The sequence below is a fragment of the Megachile rotundata genome, chromosome 13 (assembly GCF_050947335.1).
Source record: "Megachile rotundata isolate GNS110a chromosome 13, iyMegRotu1, whole genome shotgun sequence".
Taxonomy (NCBI): Eukaryota; Metazoa; Arthropoda; class Insecta; order Hymenoptera; family Megachilidae; genus Megachile; species Megachile rotundata.
This window is the reverse complement of record NC_134995.1, coordinates 12,892,034-12,917,416: the sequence shown is the minus strand read 5'-3', so window position 1 is coordinate 12,917,416 and position 25,383 is coordinate 12,892,034. Positions and strand designations below refer to the sequence as shown.

Below are 25,383 nucleotides of genomic sequence, written 5' to 3'. Positions count from 1 at the left end.
TTTGGCAATTTGAGGAGATTAGGATTTGGGGATTTGGAAATTTGGGAACATAGGAATTTGGAGGCATAGAAATTTGGAGACGTAGGAATTTGGAGATCTAACAATTTGGTATCTTGAGAATTTTGGGAGATTGGTAGTTGGACATCTATACATTTGGGAAGATAGGTATTCCAAGATCTATGGAATTAGGGACACAGGTATTTGGAAGTTTGTGGATTTGGGAGAAATAGGTATGTGGAGGTTTATGAATTTGGAGGAGACAGGTATCTGACAGTTTATGAATTTGGGGAAGATAGGTATGTGGAAGCTTATGTATTTGAGGAGATAGTTATGTGAATGATCATAGATTTCGACAATTGGGTATTTGGACTATGAATTTGAAGAGACAGGTATTTGAAACTTTATGGGTTTGGAAGAGAGATATTTGGAAGCTTATGAATTTGTGGAAGATAAGTATTTGAAGAATTTACAATTTGGCACTCCACTTGGTACAATTTGCTACTCCTCAAAAATCAAGTTACTTATTAAACTAGAAATTTGTGAACCTACATCCATAAATGGATTGCTATATGAGGTGCTATATCAGCACCCATATCTACATAGCAACTACAAACTACAAACTTCAAAAAGTCATAAACTTAACTCAAAAGAACATCCCAAAAATGTTACGTCTTTAACCTGAAATTACCTAAATGTACATCCAGTACTATCTGTATTCTAGCATAGAACACGAAACTACTCTATGCACGTGTAAGTACGTCGTTCTTAGAAATGCGTCCCGGATAATGTTATTATACCGTTCGCAGCGTTGCCATGACCCAAGTGTTAATACGAAGGTGTTAATTTTTACTCGAGGCGTCAAAGTCCATTTTGCAAGGTTGAACGTCACGTTGATGGTCGAAATTGCTGACCCGGTTTGATTGAGCCTCGTTCAACGAGCTATCTAAATATTAGGTCGTTCTATAAGCTCCGCTTCGTACTTTGCATTGATATTCACGGTAAAATATTGAACTTTTGAACATTATAAAAGAATCTCCCTATATACAAGCTCATTTTCTTCGGGGTCTTTCAACCGGGACATTATACACGAAATCCTTTTGATTTTTACCTTGACTATATTCTGAAATTTAAGCTGTTTGTTACGCGGGATGGCTTTTGTTGCGTGGAATTTGGGATGCGTAGGATTTGGGACAGGTGGGATTTGGGACGTGTGGGATTTGGGATATGTGGGATTTGACATATGTGGGATTTGGGATATGTGGGATTTGGGATGCGTGGGATTTGGGACGTGTGGGATTTGGGATGTGTGGGATTTGGGATATGTGGGATTTGGGATGCGTGGGATTTGGGATGCGTGGGATTTGGGATGTGTGGGATTTGGGATATGTGGGATTTGGGATGCGTGGGATTTGGGACGTGTGGGATTTGGGATGTGTGGGATTTGGGATATGTGGGATTTGGGATGCGTGGGATTTGGGACACGTGGGATTTGGGATGCGTGGGATTTGGGATGCGTGGGATTTGACATATGTGGGATTTGGGACGTGTGGGATTTGGGACACGTGGGATTTGGGATGCGTGGGATTTGGGACGTGTGGAATTTGGGACGTGTGGGATTTGGGATATGTGGGATTTGGGATGCGTGGGATTTGGGACGTGTGGGATTTGGGATGCGTGGGATTTGGGATGCGTGGGATTTGACATATATGGGCTTTGGGAGGTGTGGTATTTGGGATATGTGGAATTTGGGAGTTGGAATTAGGAAAATTATGATTTGGAAATTTCAGAAGAGTGGTGATTTAACCTGTGGAACTCCAACACGTAATTACAGTATGTTGGAGACAACACATGGGAAATACACATCTAAACTGCAACAACAAATGGAAAATACTATGTGTCAAAATACAACATGAAACAAATGGAAAACACTACATGTGCAGGGTACAACTCATAGCGCGACTAAAGCACATACGACTAAAATATATTACACGTCCAAAATGTAAATATCAAGCCTTAAAAATGCAGAATATTACAAACTAGGTGTGACCAAATAACACTTCAAAAGATCAAAAAGTTCAAGGATCGAAAAATGTTCAAAGGGATGAAAAAATAATTAAGTTCCCGATTTTAATAAAAAGAAACTTGCTCGAAGTCGATGGATAAAGCGATGCTTCGCCGTGAACACCTCTTCGCGCAACAAAGTTTGATCGCAACGAGTCGAATAAATTACTCGGAAGTACGGAACGGGTTTAATCTTGAATATTCTACGAGCTTCTTGTTACAGGACGGTTCACTTTATGAAGATGGAGGAAACTTAGACTCGTTAATTGCTTTCTTTCGTTTTTTCGAACGGATCGGAATGCATTTTCGATTGAAAGAGATTGAAAATGATACCGGTATTTCGAGAAATTAATATCGACAAAACATTTTCATTAACAGGAAGTTTCTTAGAAAATCATGCTTTTCGAAAATTTCTGGTGCGAAATTTCTTTTATCGAAGCCTCGAAGGGTACGCTTGAAATTCACGAGATTCCGAAACTTTGGAAAAAGTTTCGGCTCGAAACTTTCTGCTTCCACGGATTTCTTTCCCAGCGGGAGACCGCCGGGGAAATGAGAAGCCATCTTGTAGGTGAATCCTACGAAACGTCTTTATCTGAACGTCGTTTACTTCTCGTTAATTATTGCCAATCGAAGTATAGGCAAATGCTGCTTTAATTCATTTAAATGGGACTGTAATTAATTTATGAAGTTGTTGGAAATTTTGAGGTTAGAAATACTACAGAGTAAACCAGACTCTCTGTCGACATCTTTGAGCGGGAAATTTAAACCAAACAAATCTTCATGAGAACTTCTAATAATTAAATATCGATTTGTCATAAATTTTTTGTGTATTACTAATACATCATGTCATTGAATCTTTAGACTCGCATCCCAAATTCCACGCATCCCAAATCCCACACGTCCCAAATCCCACGTGTCCCAAATCCCACACGTCCCAAATCCCACGTGTCCCAAATCCCACACGTCCCAAATCCCACACGTCCCAAATCCCACGCATCCCAAATCTCACACGTCCCAAATCCCACGCATCCCAAATCCCACACGTCCCAAATCCCACACGTCCCAAATCCTACATGTGTCAAATCCCACGCGTCCCAAATTCCAGACATCCCAAATCCCACATATGTCAAATCCCACATATCCCAAATCCCACACATTCTAAATCCCACATATGTCGAATCCCACATATCTCAAATCCCACACATCCCAAATCCCACATATCTCAAATCCCACACATCCCAAATCCCACACATGCTAAATCCCACATATGTCGAATCCCACATATCCCAAATCCCACACATCCCAAATCCCACGCATCCCAAATCCCACGCATCCCAAATCCCACGCATCCCAAATCCCACGCATCCCAAATCCCACACTTCCCAAATCCCACGCATCCCAAAATTGTACCTATGCCCACCTCAATATATTGCCAATCTGCAGAATTGCATTTTCTCCTCCTATGATTTATCTGTCCTATTCTACCCATCTGTCTCTATCTCACCACTAATACCTAACCTAACATTAAGTCGCACTTAACAAAAGAAAAGACATAAGTGCAATAATTAATGTTCCGTCTGACGTATATACGCGTTCCGTGCCGATCGGACAATATAAATCTGCTTTTAATGAAGACGCTTCGACACGAAATGTTGGTGGACGGGATTCCAGCACGCGGATGGAACGCAGGGGATGTAACGGATCATCGAGATTGGAAACGGTACTTTATTCCTGGTCAGCGTGCTTGCAGCACACGTGCATGCTAATGCGCGAACGCGGTGTCACTACGGTTCTTTGTCCTTGACGAATCCTGTGAAAATGCGTTCATTCTTTGAGAACCTAACTAAATCAAGTTAAACTAACCTGGCGAGTTTCTTGATATCTTCGATGAATCCTGCATTTATGAAGACTCATTTACTTCGTTCTTTATGAACCTAACTTTATCAGGTTAACCTAACCTGACAAGCTTATTGATATCTTCGATGAATCCTGCATTTATGGAGACGCATTTACTTCGTTCTTCATGAACCTGACTTGATGAGGTTAACCTAATTTGGCAAGCTTCTTGATATCTTCAATGAATCCTATGTCTATGAAAACACATTCGCTTCATCCTTCAGGAACGTAACTTAAGTTAACCTAACCAGTTTCGTCTTCGATGAATTCTGTGTTGAGAACTCGTCCAATGAAGCACGTGTTTCCACGGGCACCTATGACGTAACCGACGAGTCATAGAAGTCGACCTTGATTTCTCTTTTTTCCAAGTCGCCCCTGTCCTGGCGAACCTATTAGACCGGCTGTCGGAAAAGGCAAGAGTTGCTTCCGGTGTAGCGGATTGATTGATGCTACGGTGATTTGGTAACGAAACTGTGCTGCTGACGTTGAAACCGTTTGACGCTGGCTGAAGATGTGTTATTTTCTTAGTGAGGCAGATTGTTCCTTTTGTGCAGATTCATTTAAGTACAAATGTGTGCAAGAGTAGGCTGATTTAGGGAGAAATAACATTTCTAAAAAATGGAGACCATCAAGGTCATCAACATCAGATTGTTGCAAATAATAATGAAATTCCAGATGTAGTTCAAAAATAGTATTAAAAAATTCTAAATCCCAAATTCCACATATCCCAAATCTCACACATCCCACATCCTACGCATCCCAAATCCCACGCGTCCCAAATTCCATACATACCAAATCCCACACATGCGAAATCCCACATATGTCGAATCCCACATATCCCAAATTCCACATATTCCAAATCCCACACATCCCAAATCCCACATATCCCAAATCCCACACATTCCAAATCCCACACATGCTAAATCCCACATATGTAGAATCCCACATATGTCGAATACCACATATCCCAAATCCCACACATCCCAAATCCCACACATTCCAAATCCCACACATCCCAAATCCCACACATGCTAAATCCCACATATGTAGAATCCCACATATGTCGAATACCACATATCCCAAATCCCACACATCCTAAATCCCACACATTCCAAATCCCACACATCCCAAATCCCACACATGCTAAATCCCACATATGTAGAATCCCACATATGTCGAATACCACATATCCCAAATCCCACACATCCCAAATCCCACACATTCCAAATCCCACACATCCCAAATCCCACACATGCGAAATCCCACATATGTAGAATCCCACATATGTCGAATACCACATATCCCAAATCCCACACATCCCAAATCCCACACATTCCAAATCCCACACATCCCAAATCCCACACATGCGAAATCCCACATATGTAGAATCCCACATATGTCGAATACCACATATCCCAAATCCCACACATCCCAAATCCCACACATTCCAAATCCCACACATCCCAAATCCCATATATCCCAAATTCCACGTGTGCCAAATCCTACACATCCCTAACACTAAAAAATTCAGACTAACGTCAAGGACATCAACTTCAAGCTATCTCTAACGATACCTCAATTTACAAATTCCAGATTTGGATTAAAAATAATGCTTCTAAAAAATGACCAACATTAAGATCATCATTATTCTAAATAACGCTAAAAAATTACAAATATAAAATAATATTTAAAATTGCAAATAAGAGGAATATTCATCAATAAGAGTATTCATCTGCAATATGATACGTGTGATCGTTAAAACGTTCACGAGTCTTTTCCAGCGTGAAAACGCTATCTGTATTCGTAAACAAAGAGTATCAAGATCGAGCACCGAGCTCCAGACAATACGGCACGTCGATCGGGTTCGTTTTCTTGGTTACTTTGGTCCGCGTCACCTTTGTGGAATGCCTCGACAAGGTCTGCCTGTCCGACTTTGTGTCCACGACGAAGAAAAGAGAGGCGCGGACCATGCGCGTCCCTCGACATCAAACGCAGACTGCACCGTAAATCATGCTCGGTCAAAGTACGGAAACGCGAACTTTTACCAACTGCACAGATAGCTGTATCTCTCTGTTCACGTGCATCCGATCGAGTATTTGCGTTTTCATGACTTATGGGACTTCATCGTTTTTATTATTCCTAAGATATATTGTGCCTAAGATACTGTGAATATAGCTGCAGTGAATTCTGGTATATTGACAACGGGACAGCGTTGGAAAATTTTGGAATTTTTTTTGATTGAGGATGTGGGGAGGTCTAAAACTTTTAAATAGCAAATTGCTCAAATTCTGAAATTTCCAAATTGTAATTTTTCTAATTTCAAGTTTCAAATTCCACATATCCCAAATTCCACATATGTCAAATTCCACATATCCCAAATCCTACGCGTCCCAAATCCCACATATGTCAAATTCCACATATCCCAAATCCCACGCATCCCAAATCCCACATATGTCAAATCCCACGCATCCCAAATCCCACGCATTCCAAATCCCACGCATCACAAATCCCACGCATCCCAAATTCCACGCATCCCAAATCCCACGTGTCCCAAATCCCACACGTCCCAAATCCCACACGTCTCAAATCCCACGCATCCTAAATCCCACGCATCCCAAATCCCACGTGTCCCAAATCCCACATGTCCCAAATCCCACATGTCCCAAATCCCACGCATCCCAAATCCCACGCATTCCAAATCCCACACATGCCAAATCCCACATATGCCAAATCCCACATATCCCAAATCCCACATATCCCAAATCCCACATATCCCAAATCCCACATATGCCAAATCCCACATATCCCAAATCCCACATATCCCAAATCCCACATATCCCAAATCCCACATATCCCAAATCCCACATATCCCAAATCCCACACATGCCAAATCCCACATATGCCAAATCCCACATATCCCAAATCCTACATATCCCAAATCCCACACATGCCAAATCCCACATATGCCAAATCCCACATATCCCAAATCCCACATATCCCAAATCCCACATATCCCAAATCCCACATATCCCAAATCCCACATATCCCAAATCCCACATATCTCAAATCCCACATATCTCAAACCCCACACATGCCAATTCTCACATATGTCAAATCCCACATCATGGTACACCACGACGGGCCATTTTCCTTTCATCTACATATCTAACGTCACATATTTAAATCATACCTATCTACATTCCTCCTCTTCACTTCTCCTATTCTTCCACAACCTTCATACCTATAAACTTAGTCCACTTCATCCAAACTTCATCAATCTCCACAGTAGATTTTCCGAACCCACAACTTTGTAGAACTATCAAATTCTCAAGAACCGATTGTTCAAAACTGGAAATAATTCTCCGAAGAGAAAGTGTAAAACGTTGATCATAAAGGAATTGTAAAGAAACTTTTTGGGAAGTCGTAACGAGTTGGAGGTTGCTCGTAAACAGGTTCGTGAATCGATCTCTTCAGCAAGCATCTCGTATTGTCGGGTCGTCGACCTGGCCAAAATCATTTCAAATTCTTGGCGCGCTACTTGCGTCGATGAAACACGGTCTCGTTCATTGCCACGGAGCCAAGTATAGAACGGCTGCTTGAAATTTGCAAACAAAACCTGTATCGTCATTTATCTATTATGCATGAAGAGTTTTCCACGTTTCTTTTTTTAACTCTTATCGAAAGAAATCGATTCTTAGCGATCGAAATTTTTTCGAATCGGGATTTGCATACAAGACGTCGTTTATCATCGTCCTCGGAACATAGGTTTATTTATTATGCATGAAGAGGGGCTTTTTCTGTTAACTACTATTTTCGGTCGGTTATAAATCAACGGATAAAACGGAGATTCAAGTTTTTTGAGATTAGAGGAAAAGAAAGCTAATCGCATTTTTATTGCCGTTTCACGCTCTTTTACTCGTTAGGCAAATTAGCGCGATATAGCGGTCCTCCATTTTGCGGCGCAACGCCATTTTACTGCGTTCGAATAGATAGAATAGGTTAGGTTAGAAGCGAATTTAGGTTAGCTTTGGTTTTTAAGAAATGACAGGACCTTTCAACTGTGGTGAATATCTTCTTTAATTGTGAGAATGAAGGTTTTTTAATTTTACAAATTTTCATGCACTTATGATATCATGTATGTACCTAACTCATGTGTCTAATTATTATAATCAATGTTACGAAATGATAATATCGATTTCCTAAGTTCCAAACTCCTAAAGTGTTGGACAAAGTTCTAAATTGAAGTTCCAATCCCTTACGAAGTCTTAAACAAGTCTCGAATTCCCAAAGTTGCGAACGTCCAGTAGTCACAAATTTGCGAAGTCTGGAACTTCTGAAGTCCTGGATTAGCAAAATCGTGAAGTTCAAATGTTACGTGGTGCCACATGGTTACAGTCCAACTGTAAACGTTGTCACAAAGTTTTACATTTTATAACATTCAAATTTGTGAAGGCTTCCAATTTTCCAACTTCTCAGTGTTCCAAATTTTCCAAATTCCAAAACTCTCAAATCACAAATTGTTTAAATTTCACATATTCCAAATACCACATATGTTAAATCTCACATGTCATAAGTTCTAGATATTCCATATTCCAAAACTCCCAAATCTCATATATCTCAAGTTCCACATATCCTAAGTTCCATACATTCCAAATTCCACATGTGCCAAATCCCACATATGCCAAATCCCACATATTCCAAATACCACGTATCCCAAATTCCACGCATCCCAAATCTCATGCATCGCAAATTCCACGTGTCCCAAATCCCACACGTCCCAAATCTCACACGTCCCAAATCCCACATGTCCCAAATCCCACATATGCCAAATCCCACATATTCAAAATCTCACGCATCCCAAATTCCAAGCATCCCAAATCTCACATGTCCCAAATCCCACGCATCCCAAATCCCACGTGTCCCAAATCCCACATGTCCCAAATCTCACGCATTCCAAATCCCACGTGTCCCAAATCCCACATGTCCCAAATTTCACGCATTCCAAATCCCACGTGTCCCAAATCCCACATGTCCCAAATCCCACATGTCCCAAATCCCACATATGCCAAATCCCACTTGTCCCAAATTCCACATATTCCAAACCCCACATATGCCAAATCCTACATATCCCAAATCCCACATCTTCCAAATCCCACATCTTCCAAATCCCACATATTCTAAATCCCAAATATCTCAAATCCCAAATTTTCCACACTTCCCAAATCTCCCAAATCTCCCAAATCTCCCAAAACTCCCAAATATCATCCAGCTACTCATTCACACAGCTGCTCTACAAATAAGGTTAATGAACTCCCATCTTTCCCAGCACGATCGCACAGATAAAAACATCAGCTAGCTGCAATATCATTGGAGTCCATTTCCAAGAAGGAAGATCGAGTCTCAGCAAAGAGTCAGATACCGCTCGATCTTGAACGTGATCCTGTGGTGGTCGCACGCTCGTGCATGCGTCATTAATTCGCTGCAATTGACAGGTCGTCGGTGGCTACTACGGGTGGTGTGGGTACCGAACCCGCAGTCCTATCCGATCGTTCGGTAATAATATTCTGTTAGCAAGGAACTCTTTGGGTAGCTGTGTCGGTCACCTTCGATTTTTCTTGCGAGTTTCGGGACGAGCCGTCGGTCCCTCTCGACGTTGGGATAAATGGGGCAAAAATTTCCTTGAGACTGATTAAGCGAGGCTGTTACGACTTCCCGAACGGGAATCGAGCTACTGCCACGGATAAATTATCGCCGACGGTTTGAGCACCGTTTAACGCCACGATATTTCTTATCGCCATTAAACGCGCCGAAATTCGGGATCGATGGGTCCGCTCGCGAAAAACGTAATCGCGAAACTCTATTCTAATGTCGTACGGGTTTTTGTGTGTAGTGCGATATGTCAAGAGAATTCTGTGCCTCGAATACATTGCCGGGGTAAAAAATTTGGAACTGGGGCGTTGGAATTTGTTTGGAAGTTCGGGAGTATGGGAAGAATACATCTAGGAATGGAATAATGGAAAAATTAATGAATTGAGGAATTGCAGAATTGAAAAACTGAATAATTGAAAAATTGAAAAATGGAATAATTGAATAATTGAATAATTGAATAATTGAATAATTGAAAAATGGAAGAATTGAAGAATTGAGGAATTGAGGAATTGAGGAATTGAATAATTTAATAATTAACGAATTGATAAATTGATGAATTGATAAGTTGACAAATTGACAAATTGACAAATTGAATAATTGAATAATTGAAAAATGGAAAAATTGAATAATTGACAAATCGACAAATTGACAAATTGACTAATCGACAAGTTGATAAATTAATGAATGGATAAATTGAACTATCTATAATTTAATACCTTAAAGAATTGATCATTCGATAAATCCCTACACAGACAAATTGAACATTAAAAATTTTACAAATTTATGAATTCGAACAGCAATGTATAAGCACAAAAAATTGAGAATTTAAAATTGATGAAATTTACAACCGTACCTGCCCTGTACACGTCGATGCAATCATAATCCTGCAACGTTAAAAACGTCTGAATCACTCCATAAAAAATTCCCGCCCATTTATTGGGTCAACGAAAAATAATTCCCAATCTGTGCACAGTGCATCAGCTCGCTTTTTCATATTTTTTTAATGGAAACCATCGCGGTACGTATCGGTAATTAATCGTGCGCAATCAATCTATCCACAGCGTAACTCTACCCGATTCGTATTTTAATTTTATCGAAGAGATTCGGACGGATGAATATCAATTGATCGTCCATATAATTTCCCAATTTGCATACGAGCCAACGTATGTATTTTCGATATATTGCTGCTTTGTGCAAGCTGTAATTCACGCATGTATATACATACACATATATATAGAGTCACATATATGTACAGACACATATACGCACTCACATACATTCACATATATGCGCAGACACATACACGCACATACATACACACACACACACACACACGCATACGTACACCTCGCACGGACACCACGCGGCGTAATTCCTCGCATTGTACTCTCTACTTCCCCCATTTCCACGTGTTGTAATTTTACGCTTTGTATTCTCTACGCCCCGTATTTCCACGCGTAATATCTCCTACGCCCCGTATTTCCACGCGCTAAATCTCCACGCGGCGTAATTCCACGCGTTATATTCCCTACGCCCCATATTTCCACGCGTGTAAGCACGCACGCATATATACACACACACACATACATACACACACATGTTCGCACTCACACATACACGCACGCACTCACATATGCACCAGCACACATGCAAAGACAAGTGTAATTGACAGTGCAACCTGGAATTTTTCTTGGAAAGTCGAGGTATATCTTTTACGATCCAAAATAAACCATCAAAATAATTACAAGATCCGTTTTCATTCGCTGACAAAAGCGAGTATCCTTGACCTAACAAAAAGAAGGGGTAATTTTTTCCTCGGCACGAAATAAATCTCGATCGCTCCCGCGGGAGCCGGCGCCACAGTCCGGCGATAAATCTGTCTCGGTCGGAGATCACCGACCGATCTCCAAAATGGCTAATAAGTTTCCAGCTGGGTCCGCGAGAGAATCGCGTTATCTCGTTCCATCGGGAGCCCGGGCTCCACCCGCGGGCAAACTAGATCGTTTCCTGTTGCTTCTCTCCGAATTCCCAGACGACGTGCCGTTACCCTCGGCTACTTTAATGCTCGCAATTGACCGGCAGACTAACGATAATTGCCGTGGACAAAAAAAGAACGCTTCAATTTTCGTGGCTCCGAATCCGGGAACAACTTACGTTACTTCGGTAATTAGTGAGTCATCGGTGTTATGTCTTTATACAGGATGTTAGAGAAAGTTCTTTCGGGCATTGGTGAATCATGGGTCATTTGTTGTTAAAGGAATTTGAGACTTTGGGCATTTGACGCATTTGGGGAGTTGTACAGGGTGCCTCACAATTGGTGTACACAACTACGTCCCGTATTTCCACGCGTTGAATCTTCATGTGGTGTAATTCCACGCTTTATATTCTCTACGCCCCCTATTTCCACGCGTCGTAACTCCACGCGTTATAGTCTCTACGCTCCCTATTTCCACGCGTCGTAACTCCACGCGTTAGAGTCTCTACTCCCCCCATTTCCACGCTTTGTACTCTCTACGCCCCGAATTTCCACGCGTTGAATCTCCACGCGGCGTAATTCCACGCGTTATATTCCCTACGCCCCCTATTTCCACGCGTTGTACTCTCTACTCCCCCCATTTCCACGCGTTGCAATTTCACGCTTTGTATTCTCTACGCCCCCTATTTCCACGCGTTGAATCTCCACGCGGCATAATTCCACGCGTTGTATTCCCTACGCCCCCTATTTCCACGCGTCGTAATTCCACGCTTTGTATTCTCCACGCCCCATATTTCCACGCGTCATATCCCCTACGCCCCGTATTTCCACGGGCTGAATCTCCACGCGTTGCAATTCCACGCGCTGAATCTCCACGCGTTGGTAATTCCACGCGTTATATTCTCCACTCCCCCCATTTTCACGCGTTATAATTTCACGCTTTGTATTCTTTGCGCCCCGTATTTCCACGCGTTGAATCTCCACGCGACGTAATTCCACGCGTTATATTCCCTACACCCCCTATTTCCACGCGTCGTAATTCTACGCATTGTATTCTCCACGCGTCATATCCCCTACGCCCCGTATTTCCACGCGCTGAATCTCCACGCGGCGTAATTCCACGCGTTATATTCCCTATGCCCCCTATTTCCACGCGTTGTAATTCCACGCGTTATATTCTCCACTCCCCCCATTTTCACGTGTTGTAATTTCACGCTTTGTACTCCCTACGCCCCGTATTTCCACGCGTTGAATCTCCACGCGGCGTAATTCCCCGCGTTATATTCCCTACGCCCCTCATTTCCACGTATCCGTGTTCTTCCTTAATAATTCAAAAACGAAGCTTCAAACCACATTTTTCCAAAGGGATATCTTATTCATAATCACATCACCATCATTTCAGTGACCCAGTTGTGAAACCCCCTGTATAACCGTACCTTAAAACTCCAAATATCCCCAAAACTTTCCAATAAAAAAATTCCCTAATAAATACCTGTCCAGCAGGTGTCATCATTAATGTCTTCTTACCAGAACTCGTATGATAGTCTAAGTATATCCAGAACAGTGACGAAAGACTAGAAAAGCGTAGGAGGAGCGGTTTCTCTCGCAGCACATACGTGCACGAAACACCGTTCACCGAACGCCCGAAGAATTGGACGATTACTATTTCGCCTCTTTCCTTTCAGGGTGATGATGTAACGGGACTTTCGCTGTCGCTGCAGTGAAGCAACGATGTCCACGCAATGCAATCGCTTCGTGCAGAACGCATGGAAGAAGGAGCTTTGTTCGAACTGCTTCAAACCGAGAGAGGAACATACGCTGCCAGATGACACGCTCAGGCTGAACATTGGCAGGGCCTTGAACCACGTCAAGACCGATAATGTCAAGATACAGGTATGTCGAGATCTATTAAGGGTAACGAAAAGTAATCAAAATTTTATTTGTTGGCGGAAAACATTCAATTATTAAAGAAATCTTAAATCAACAAATGATTTCTGTCACTTTCTAACACTTTTTGCCAGCGTAAATTGTTCCCTTCTTACAAAAAGTCCTTCGATTTTTCATAGGAAAACTTTGAAATCGTCGAAGAAATTTTGAATACTTTTCGGTACCCTAATATTTTCTATAATGTTACGTTTGCATAAGTTTGCTCGGTGATAACTAATCTTGTAATTTACTCAACGTAAGGAAATTTTAAAAAATTCTCCAAAACCCTATTTTCACCATTTTCCTTAGAGAAGCCTCTACTTTACTCCTGCATTTGATGAATTAATGAAACATCACCGACGTCACTTGGCCACGATATAAAGATCAAAAGGATTCATACTTTACAGGGTCAAACTAGAATGTATATTTCACTCGAGACGTTTCGTTTCTCGTTTTTCATTTCCTTTTTCCTCGCCCACTTTTCCGCGGCACTTTTTACGAGCCAGCTTCCTTTCGCCGGATGCCACTGACACTCTCGTGTATCCTCTTTCTAATGCGGGCCCACGGACAAGAAACACACGGCTCCGGTTCTACGTATGGGTGCTCCTCGTTTTCTATTTGGCCACTCTCGACGCCAAAAAGTCCAGAGATTAGTCAGCGAGAGAAAGTGATCCGACTCGATCGCTCATCGAGCACATCTGCTCGAGCTTTCTCGCTTCTATTCGTCTCGGTTCTTTTCTGTTTTCTCCAGGGCGTGGATTGTAAACGTTTCGACGATGGTTATTTTGTTTGGGACGCGAACGTGTGTGATGTTGGAGGTTGGGCGGATATGTGGGAAGATGGGAAATTGGGGTTCTGGGAATTTGGGGGTTGGGAATTTGGAGGGTTGAGAATTTGGGGGTTTGGGGATTTGGGGGGTTCAGAATTTGGGGGGTTGAGAATTTGGGGATTTGAGAATTTGGGGATTTGAAAAATTGGGGATTTGAGAATTTGGGGATTTGAGAAATTGGGGATTTGAGAATTTGGGGGGTTGAGAAATTGGGGATTTGAGAATTTGGGGGGTTGAGAAATTGGGGATTTGAGAATTTGGGGGGTTGAGAATTTGGGGATTTGAAAAATTGGGGATTTGAGAATTTGGGGGGTTGAGAAATTGGGGATTTGAGAATTTGGGGATTTGAGAATTTGGGGGGTTGAGAATTTGGGGATTTGAGAAGTTGGGGATTTGCGAAATTGGGGATTTAAGAATTTGGGGATTTGAGAGTTTGGGGGTTTGACAATTTGGGGGTTTGACGGCTTGGGGGATAGAGAATTTGGGGGTTTGAGAATTTGGGGATTTGAGAATTTGAGAATATAGAAATTTGGGGGTTGAGAATTTGGGGGGTTGAGAATTTGGGGATTTGAGAAGTTGGGGATTTGCGAAATTGGGGATTTAAGAATTTGGGGATTTGAGAGTTTGGGGGTTTGACAATTTGGGGGTTTGACGGCTTGGGGGATAGAGAATTTGGGGGTTTGAGAATTTGGGGATTTGAGAATTTGAGAATATAGAAATTTGGGGGTTGAGAATTTGGGGGGTTGAGAATTTGGGGATTTGAGAAGTTGGGGATTTGCGAAATTGGGGATTTAAGAATTTGGGGATTTGAGAGTTTGGGGGTTTGACAATTTGGGGGTTTGACGGCTTGGGGGATAGAGAATTTGGGGGTTTGAGAATTTGGGGATTTGAGAATTTGAGAATATAGAAATTTGGGGGTTGAGAATTTGGGGGTTTGAAAATTTGGGAGTTTAAGAATTTGGGGGGTTGAGAATTTGGGGGTTTGAGCATTTGTAAATTTGAGAATTTGAAGGCTTGAGAATTTGGGGATTTGAGAATTTGGAGGTTTCAGAATTGGGGGGTTGAAAATTTGAGGATTTGAGAATTTGCTGATATAGGAATTTTGGGATTTCAGTATTTGATACTATAAAAAGATCATAGTATAATCATAGTATGATCTAGTATGATCTAGTATGATTTAGTATGATCTATTACGATCTAGTATGATCTAGTATGATTTAGTATGATCTATTACGATCTAGTATGATCTACTACGATCTAGTATGGTCTAGCATAATCTAGTATGATCTAGCATGATCCAGTACGGTCGAGTACGATCTAGTATGATCCAGTACGACCAAGTATGATCATACTATAAGCTACATGATAGTACAAAAATCTACGGATTTGTTAATATACAAATTTGAAGACCTATTAATTTAAAGACTCAGACATTTGAAAACTACGTTAACCTTGATACCTCGAGATTCAAAAATTACTTACTAATGAAATAGTAAGGAAATTCTTGAACTCCCAATCTACAGATTTGTACTGACTTATTAAAATCGTAAAGATTTAAAAACGTTCCACCGTATAGGTCGATTGTTATTTGAAGCCCACATTGCCCTCGCGCAACGCCTACCCTCTCAAGACCTGGTTGTCGGCCGTGTTAGACGATTAAGCATCCACCCTTGTCAAGCAGTGACGCGGACACATGCATCATGTAAATTTAGAATTGTACGGCAACGGGGACGTCTCGCTGCGATTCAAGCCGAGCCTCTGAATGGAATATTAACTTTGACGCGGTCAAGTCCGAGTTACGGGCTTCGAGCGGATTCTTCTCTTAACAATGGATTTTCTCCCGGAGAAAAATGAGGGGACACGCCGCGTTCATTGTGAAAGATTTATCATGATATAACGTAAAATGTACGGGGCCAAACCTTGAATACGCTTCCTCTTCGTTTACCTTCTTCGTTTATCGGAAAAAGTTGCTCGAAATTGGTCACATTGTATCCGACATATTTAATCCTTTGTATTGTGCATTCTGAATATTTATTTTATCTTGATATTTCGCGTTATCATTTGCAATGTAATTGAACACTTAACGATGAAAATTAATGATGAAGATGTCTATGATTTTAGTTGGGTCAAGGTAATTATTGTAAGGTTAGGATAAGTTAGTAAAGTGAAAATGTTAATGTTTTGTATTTGAGAAAATTTTTGTGGGATATGTGGGATTTGGCATGTGTGAGATTTGGGATATGTGGGATTAGGGATATGTGGAATTGGCGATACGTGGGATTTGGCATATGTGGGACTCGGGATGTGTGGGATTTGGGATACGTGGGATTTGGCATATGTGGGATTTGTGATGTGTGGGATTCGGGATGTGTGGGATTTGGGACACGTGGGATTTGAGATGTGTGGGATTTGGGATGTGTGGGATTTGGGATGTGTGGGATTTAGGATGTGTGGGATTTGGGACATGTGGGATTTGGGATGCGTGGAATTTGGGACGTGTGGGATTTGGGATGCGTGGGATTTGGGACGCGTGGGATTTGGGACGCGTGGGAATTGGGATGCGTGTGATTTGGGATGCGTGGGATTTGAGATGCGTAGGATTTGGCATATGTGGGATTTGGGATATGTGGGATTTGGGATGTGTGGGATTTGGTATATGTGGGATTTGGCATATGTGGGATTTGTGATGTGTGGGATTTGGGATGTGTGGGATTTGACACGTATGGGATTTGACACATATGAGATATGTGATATGATAAAACTTTAATTCATAATTTCAGAAGAAATTAACGTTGTCCAACGAAAATTATGTTTGTCTACTCTGCTCAGCCGACAGTTTGACGTTGTATCCATAACTGATAGAATTTGTTTCGGAAAAATCAATACATGAAATATTCATGACCAACTCGTAACACGTTCATTCTCACATTTGGTAATCGATATGCCATCGCATATGTTCTGGACCCGGAAGTTTTATTACCCTAGGATATTAAACTACGTCACTAAATCTGGCGTCCATGTATTTGTACATTCGTAATAAAACCTCACGAAATTTCCTTCAAAATCAATCCAAACTGAAGTGTTTTAAAAATTCGAATAAAATTGATCACCCAGTGCATCAGTCAAAACAGTGAAATTTTACAAAACTGAAGTATAACAAAAATTAAAATAAAATTCCTCACGAAGTACATCGGCGTCAGTCAAAATAATGCAACAGTTACAAAACAGCAGTACACGTGTACGATTCACGTGCTTCCAAGTTCCTGCTTCAAAGTATTCTACAAACCGGATTCTCGGAAAGTCCTCCGCGTAAATGACCCAGTTGCACCGGTCATAATGCAGTTCGATGCACGCGTAGAATTTGACGAGAATTTTCCAAGAAACAGTTAGCTGCTCGTTGACTTCTCTTTGCGTCGATTAACACGATTCCGATAAACGATAACGGACCCGAGATACTAGAGAAATTACAACTTTGTCGTTACCGGTGATTCTTTCCTCGATTATCGAACCTGGAATGCTAATTCGACGAGTTTCGTCCGGTGATCTTGTTAGTGAACTTGTGTGCTGCAATGCCGTTTGTGTCGCCATCGAATCTGGTTTTTCCACGTTTTTGAAGATCGTTATTAATTGGTTCCGTTAGACGAATTTAAATAACCTGATTCGGGAGTTTTTTTGTGGCGCATTCCGGCCGGGTCTAAGTTTGTGATGGAGGTTTAGGTTGGAGGAGGGTGGAGGGTTTGGGAGAGTTGGAAATTTGGGATTTGGGGGATTTGGGATGTGTGGGATTTGGGATGTATGGGATTTGGGGTGTGTGGGATTTGGGATGTGTGGGATTTGGGATGTGTGGGATTTGGGACGCGTGGGATTTGGGATATGTGGGATATGGGATGTGTGGGATTTGGGACGCGTGGGATTTGGGATGTGTGGGATTTGGGATGTGTGAGATTTGGAACGCGTGGGATTTGGGACGCGTGGGATTTGGGATGTGTGGGATTTAGGATATGTGGGATTTGGGATGTGTGGGATTTGGGATATGTGGGATTTGACATATGTGGGATTTGGGACGCGTGGGATTTGGGATATGTAGAATTTGACATATGTGGGATTTGGGACGCGTGGGATTAGGGATGTGTGGGATTTGGGATATGTGGAATTTGACATATGTGGGATTTGGGACGCGTGGGATTTGGGATATGTGGGATTTGGCATATGTGGAATTTGGGACGCGTGGGATTTGGGACGCGTGAGATTTGCCATATGTGGGATTTGGCACATGTGAGACCTGGGATATGTGGAACCTAACATATGCGACACCTTGTAACTTTACAAATTTCTACTTTCCCAACTCGAAAACCTAACCTAACCCAACCTCCAAACAATTACCCTGTAACCCACAAAAAATGATTAACCTCTTAACCCATCACTGAACCCCAATCCAAAAAACCACAACTCCAAATTTCGCTAACGACTCACCTCACCCAATCTTACCTAACAAATCAAAGCAGCCATCGATATACATCGATAGTCACACCTGTGCCTCCCACTCGTGCATCCATTCCCCGTAATGAAATTCGCCCAACGTCGCCGAATACCTTGCGAGCATATTCGTAGCCCGCTAGTTGGCCGCCGTAGCTCGAGCGCGTTTAATCGAGTATCTGGCGGAAGCCACGTGATTTCGGAACAGCTCGGCAGAAAATCACGACCCGATACCTGCTGAATAATTCATCCAGTCTTTCATTAAGCGTCCAGCTGACCGTCCGAAAGCTGTAACCGCTGCGGAAGAAAAAAAAACACTGTCTCTTGTAGACATCGTTGATTTAATTCGAACTTTCGTTTCCTGGGGGACGTCGATAAGACGAGGCAAGGATTTCGGCGCGGCAGGATTTTCTGTCTGGATGTTGAATAAAATGTCTGTGTAGTCTCGGAGTTATTAGACGGATTAGCAGAGTTGCACGATTATAAGTTCGGTTAAGTCGCGGGATCGGTTGCAGAGCTGTCCAATAATAATATTTAATTACCGGGTGGATCGAAAGTGACGGAAGTTGAGAGATACACGGGTGTCGCTGAAAATTTAATTCATGCCTACCAGGAAACTGCTGGTATGTCCTTAATCGTTTTCGAGTGTTATACAGATCGCGGTGTACAGTGGAGTGCAAGGCTTGAGTTTTTAGAGAAAATGTGAGGAGTGTGGGTGAAGGAGTAGTGTGTGTGTTGATTTTTGGGAGGTTTTGGGGATTTGGGGGTTTGAGGGTGGGTTGACAATTGGGATTTTGGGGTTTGGGGATTTGGGGATTTGGGATATGTGGGATATGGGATATGTGGGATATGGGATATGTGGGATTAGGGATATGTAGGATTTGGGATATGTGGAATTCGACATATGTGGGATTTGACATATGTGGGATTTGGGATGTGTGGGATTTGGGATATGTGGGATTTGGGATATGTGGGATTTGGGATATGTGGGATTTGGGATATGTGGGATTTGGGACGCGTGGAATTTGACATATGTGGGATTTGGGACGCGTGGGATTTGGGATATGTGGGATTTGGAACGCGTGGGATTTGGGATATGTGGGATTTGGGATATGTGGGATTCGACATATGCGGGATTTGGGACGCGTGGGATTTGGGATGTGTGGGATTTGGGATGTGTGGGATTTGGGATGTGTGGGATTTGGGACGCGTGGGATTTGGGATGTGTGGGGTTTGGGACGCGTGGGATTTGACATATGTGGGATTTGGGATATGTGGGATTTTACATATGTAGGATTTGGAACGCGTGGGATTTGGGATATGTGGGATTTGGAACGCGTGGGATTTGGGATATATGGGTTTTGGGACGTATGGTATTTGAGACGCGTGGGATTTGACATATGTGGGATTTGGGATGTGTGGGATTTGGGATATGTGGGATTTGACACAAGTGGTATTTAACATATGTGGAATTTGACATATGTGGGATTTGGGATACGTGAATCTTGAGATTTGAACCTTAAGAAACTTAAAAATATATTTCCAACTAAATAAATTTATGGAATCTAAGCGTACGTTGCAGTCGAGTGTACCTGTCGCGAAAAGTGTCACCTATCGCCGCAGTAAGCTCGAACTTGATCGTTGAGGGCGTACCGGAAGCACGATCCTGCAAGTTAGCGTTTTTCGACGTGAAACGGTAGAAACGCGATCGTGCTGCTTGTCACTTTCCAAACATAACTTGTACAATAAGTTTCCTCTGTTTATCCTGCTGAATTGGATATCAAGTTGTTCTAAATGACAAATGCAATCGCGTATGACTCCACATTCGTCATATATTACTTACCGTCATATGTTATCACGTGTATAGTCATGTATTCAGAATTCTATTCTGTATGTTTATATAATTGTCATTTAACATATTAATCATCAATGAGAATGTTAATACATTGATATGATGATATAACAACGAATTTCCATATTAATATATCCATATGATGATTTAATAATGAATTAGCATGTTAATATATTGATATGATGATATAATCCTGAATCAGCATATTAACATATTCGTACATATTTATGCATATTTATACATCCTAGAAGTCGTTGACCTCGTCGCTCATTAAATCTTTTACTGAATATAGTGTACTACGTGGCACATAAAAGTTAGATGACTTTCCTCGAGCAGCCCGAATATATTTGAATAATTTAATCCCCGTTTCAGAGTATCCTGCGCGGCAGGACAGTCTGTCAGAAAGGTCAGAAGAAGAAGACGGTGGCGTTCACGAAATATCTGACGGAGATAATCGGCTACGGGGGAGATGACTTCTTCTCGGACGCAGACGACGAAGACGAGCAGGATCTGGCCGAGTCATTCAACACCGATGACGAACTAGTGCCAGACAGCGAAGAGGAACGAGCATTGGGTAACCTGACGCGTGCCAACACCAATTTCAACACGATTACTGCCAATCTGACGGAGATCGTCTCCACGAACGAGACGAGCAAATCGTCGTCGACGAAATCCTTCGCGTCCTTGATGCTGGGAAGGATACAGAAGGATTCCGAGGGCAAGAAGACCACGCTGTTGGTTTCGGTTACACCGTTCGGGGGCGATGAGTCTCTGCCGACTGCCAAGAGACCCAGCGATAAGAAGGTTAATGGATTCGTCAATGGCTTCGTTGCTAACCCGACTAGGTGCAAAAGTGATAATGAGAAAGTGGAGGTTAGTATTCTCATATCCCAAATCCCACATATGTCAAATCTCATATATCTCGAATCCCACACGTCCCAAATCCCACGTGTTCCAAATCCCACACGTCCTAAATCCCACACATCCCAAACCCCACGTGTCCCAAATCCCACATATCCCAAATCCCACGTGTCCCAAATCCCACGTGTTCCAAATCCCACACGTCCTAAATCCCACACATCCCAAACCCCACGTGTCCCAAATCCCACATATCCCAAATCCCACATGTCCCAAATCCCACGTGTTCCAAATTCCACACGTCCTAAATCCCACACATTCCAAATCCCACACATCCCAAATCCCACGTGTCCCAAATCCCACATATCCCAAATCCCACATGTCCCAAATCCCACATGTTCCAAATCCCACACGTCCCAAATCCCATACATTCCAAATCCTACACATCCCAAATCCCACATGTCCCAAATCCCACATATGTCAAATCTCACATATCCCAAATCCCACACATCCTAAATTCCATGTGTTCCAAATCCCACACGTCTCAAATCCCACATATGTCAAATCCTACAAATCCCAAATCCCACATGTCCCAAATCCCAGATCCCAAATCCCTATATCCCCAAATCCCAAATCCCCAATCCCAAATCCCCAAATCCGTACACCCAGCCATAGATTCCCAAGTCCACAAATCTCTAACTCCCCACACCCTCAAATCCTCTAATTCCTATAACTCCAAATCTCCAAATCCTCAAATCCATCAAATCCACCAAATCCACCAAATCCAAATCCCCAAATTACCACCCCACAGATCACTAAAATCCAGCCAATCATTAACTTCAGAAACTCAAGCTTCGCCATATTTCCCCCATGAAATTTAATGCCTGCACGCTGTCCAAAATGCCCATCAAGCATCTCAATCTATCCGTCGCCGCATCTCATTCTAAACCTCGTATGTTCCCTAGCAGACGCCGTCAAAAGCCGCGAAGAAGATTGACGCGGAAGCAAAGAAGGACGAGAAGAAGGAGCAGAAATACCCCACGGGAATGGAGAAGATCGTGGACATGCCTCTGATCGCGTCTAACAACTTAATCTCCGTGATCCAGCGGAACGAGTCGACGGAGTTCAAGGATAAAACGGAGGTTAACGACGTCAACGAGATCGGTAAATCGGACAAGAAGACCGTCTATCGTCCACCTAAGAAGCCGGACGAGAAACCAAAAACGGTTCAACCGGTTCAAAATGGCGGGAAGATGGAGTACGACTTCTCAGGGAGGCTCTCAAAGAACGACTCGAAGGGCATCGAGTTGACACTGACTCCTTTATCAAAAAACGACGATCCAGCTGAGAGCGACAGGTTGAAAGAGGTCCGTAAAGTGGAGACACCTCCAGAGACTCGAAAAGCGGATGGACAAGCCTCTCCCGTGAAGTTCACTTTTGAAGAAAGCAGAGAGTCGGCTGGGGAACCGGATGGAAAGGCGGACGAAGAGGAAGTTGTCGAACCACCCGCGATACCCAGGAGTCCCTTACCTGTGGAGGTTACTCTTCAGGACAAAACTGTCGCCACGGAACCGAGACCTTCGTTTCTTCATGGGGCGGTTAATTCGGAATGCAAAGTGAAACCCGTGGTGCCACAGAAACCTGTGAGCTTCATGGCTAAGGGCTCTGAGGCGGGGCAGAGCAAGAAGAGCTACGTACTGCCGCCGCCTTCTGTTCAGAATGTTGCGAGGACTGCTCAGAGCATAGGTAGGGTGATAGTTTTAGATTAGTTGGAACTGTTGATAAGAATGTGGACATATAACTTTGTCACACAATTTATGTACAGGGTGCTATGACTGATATTTAGTATGCTTATCATATATCAGACAGACGGGATGAGACACTTGAAATTGGCTACCTAACTAACTTAGTTGCTGTTGCTGACAAAAATGCATCAGGTAAAAATTATTTGATCACGGAATTCATCTGATGTTACCAGCCTCTGGGCACCAAATAATTTTACCCTGATGCAATTTTGTCTATCAACAATAGCTAAGGTATTCAGGTACCTTATACATACATACCTCATATGTCTGTTTACATACTTCATATGTCTATTTAATATGTGATAAAGTATTGTACATATAGCATTGTAACATGTCAACAGCATCAAACTCAAGTGGGTCTCAAACCCATCACTCCATACAATCTTCACAATTCTCACCCACTTAGAATACACTTGAAGCACTATCACCATGTAATCAAATCCCCGGTATTTAGTATCGCCTAGATGACTAATAAGATAACTAATTAGACGACTAATAAGATCACACGATCCCTTAATTACCACCTCTGATTTCCAGGTGTTCCATCTTCAGACCAGACCTCCTGTCGATCGATACCCAAAGAGAAGTTCGAGGAGCAACCAGTAGTGGATCAGGTCGTAGGGTCTTGCGAGGAGAATCAGATCTCGCGGGTTCAAGGAGTGCCGAAGACCGCGTGCCAGGCGGTCGAACCCGCGACGAAACCCGAGTTAAAGTCTCCAGTCAAGGCACCGCGGACGGCGGACGATGAGACGGCAGAGGAGGAGGAAGTTTTTGAGTCCATCCGGTCGCCCAACAAAAGGAGGATGGCGCCCAAGCCACCCGCGGCTGATTTATCTGAGGAATTAGCCCCGAGCTCTTCGCTGTTCGCCAGGAACCCCGTGGCGACCTTGAAGTCAGATTCGCCGGTGGTCAGAGAGAAAGAGAAGAGAGAGAGAGCGTCCTCGTGCAGCCCCAAGTTCAGGAAGGCCGTCTCGGACCTGCCGGATCCGACCAACCAGTCTTCAGATCCCGCGTCCAGGAGGACGATATCCCTGTCGCAGGATAGTCTCACAAGCGGACCTGAGACTAGAGAAGAGAAGAAACGCGGCAGATCTCGCTTTTCTTTGAAGAGATTCCTCAGGATGGGCTCCAGAAAGGACGTCGACATGGTGAACGGATCGTCGAACTCCAGGATCGACGAGATCCCGTCGACACCGCAGCCCAAACCACGCTTGGAGATAATCCATCCGCTCGAGCTGGATGGCGCGGCCGTCGAGGTGGTCGGCAACGACAGGATCAGCAGGATAAGCGAGGATCAACCCGATTCAGCGGGCAGGAACGACGCGGGACGAGCTACTCGATCGCCGCCGATGTCCACCGGATCTCAGGCTACCGGTGAGATTCGCTTTCTGATACCCGATGCCGGAGATTTATCGCGATTCTCGCGTTCCTGTGTCTTCCGTTTGATTAATGTACCGACCGGGACACGCGCTGACTTTGCTCGTACGCTTCGCGGGATCATGCGGAGACAAATGGCACCGCAGAGACAACTTTGGTGATAAATGATGCTTTGACTTAATTCAACGTTAGTCTCCAACTATTTTGGGCTCTTGGAATAGTAATTGTGGGTAGCGGGAATTGTGGTGTAGGATGGATGTGGGGATTTGGACAGTTTTTAGGGTGGGAGCAAGTGTTGTAATAGGAAGTCAGACCCCAAATTTGCTAGACCCAGAATCTGCCAGATCTTAAATCTGCCAGACTCCAAATGTTATGACCTTCAAATTCCTGCATCTCTAAATCGTTAGATCTGCAAATCCATATATTCTCAAATCCCCAAGTCAGACCCCAAATTTGCCAGACTCCAAATCTGCCAGAGCCCAAATCTATCAAACCCCATATCTGCCAGACCCCAAATCTGAAAGACCCCAAATCTGTCAAACCCTAAATCTGCAAGACCCCAAATCTGCCAGACCCCAAATCTGTCAAACCCCATATCTGCCAGGGCCCAAATCTGTCAAACCCCATATCTGTCAAACCCCAAATTTGTCAAACCCCAAATCTGCAAGGCCCCAAATCT

General features: G+C 43.0%; 1 protein-coding gene across 5 annotated transcripts in view; it reads left to right on the top strand.

The window, feature by feature from the left end:
* The window catches only part of LOC100880387 (uncharacterized), a 92,412-nt gene that overhangs the window by 55,257 nt on the left and 11,772 nt on the right, over window positions 1-25,383 (top strand). For 2 of the 5 annotated variants that reach the window (XM_076539318.1, XM_012290418.2), the window contains exons 2-5: window positions 13,267-13,474; window positions 21,037-21,537; window positions 22,488-23,268; window positions 23,865-24,701. In XM_076539318.1, the coding sequence (XP_076395433.1) occupies window positions 13,313-13,474; window positions 21,037-21,537; window positions 22,488-23,268; window positions 23,865-24,701 (2,281 nt within the window). In that variant the 5' untranslated portion in view covers window positions 13,267-13,312. Of the gene's footprint in view, window positions 1-13,266; window positions 13,475-19,134; window positions 19,436-21,036; window positions 21,538-22,487; window positions 23,269-23,864; window positions 24,702-25,383 lie in introns of those variants that run through there. The other 3 variants (XM_012290420.2, XM_076539319.1, XM_076539320.1) reach the window with 3 other exon arrangements.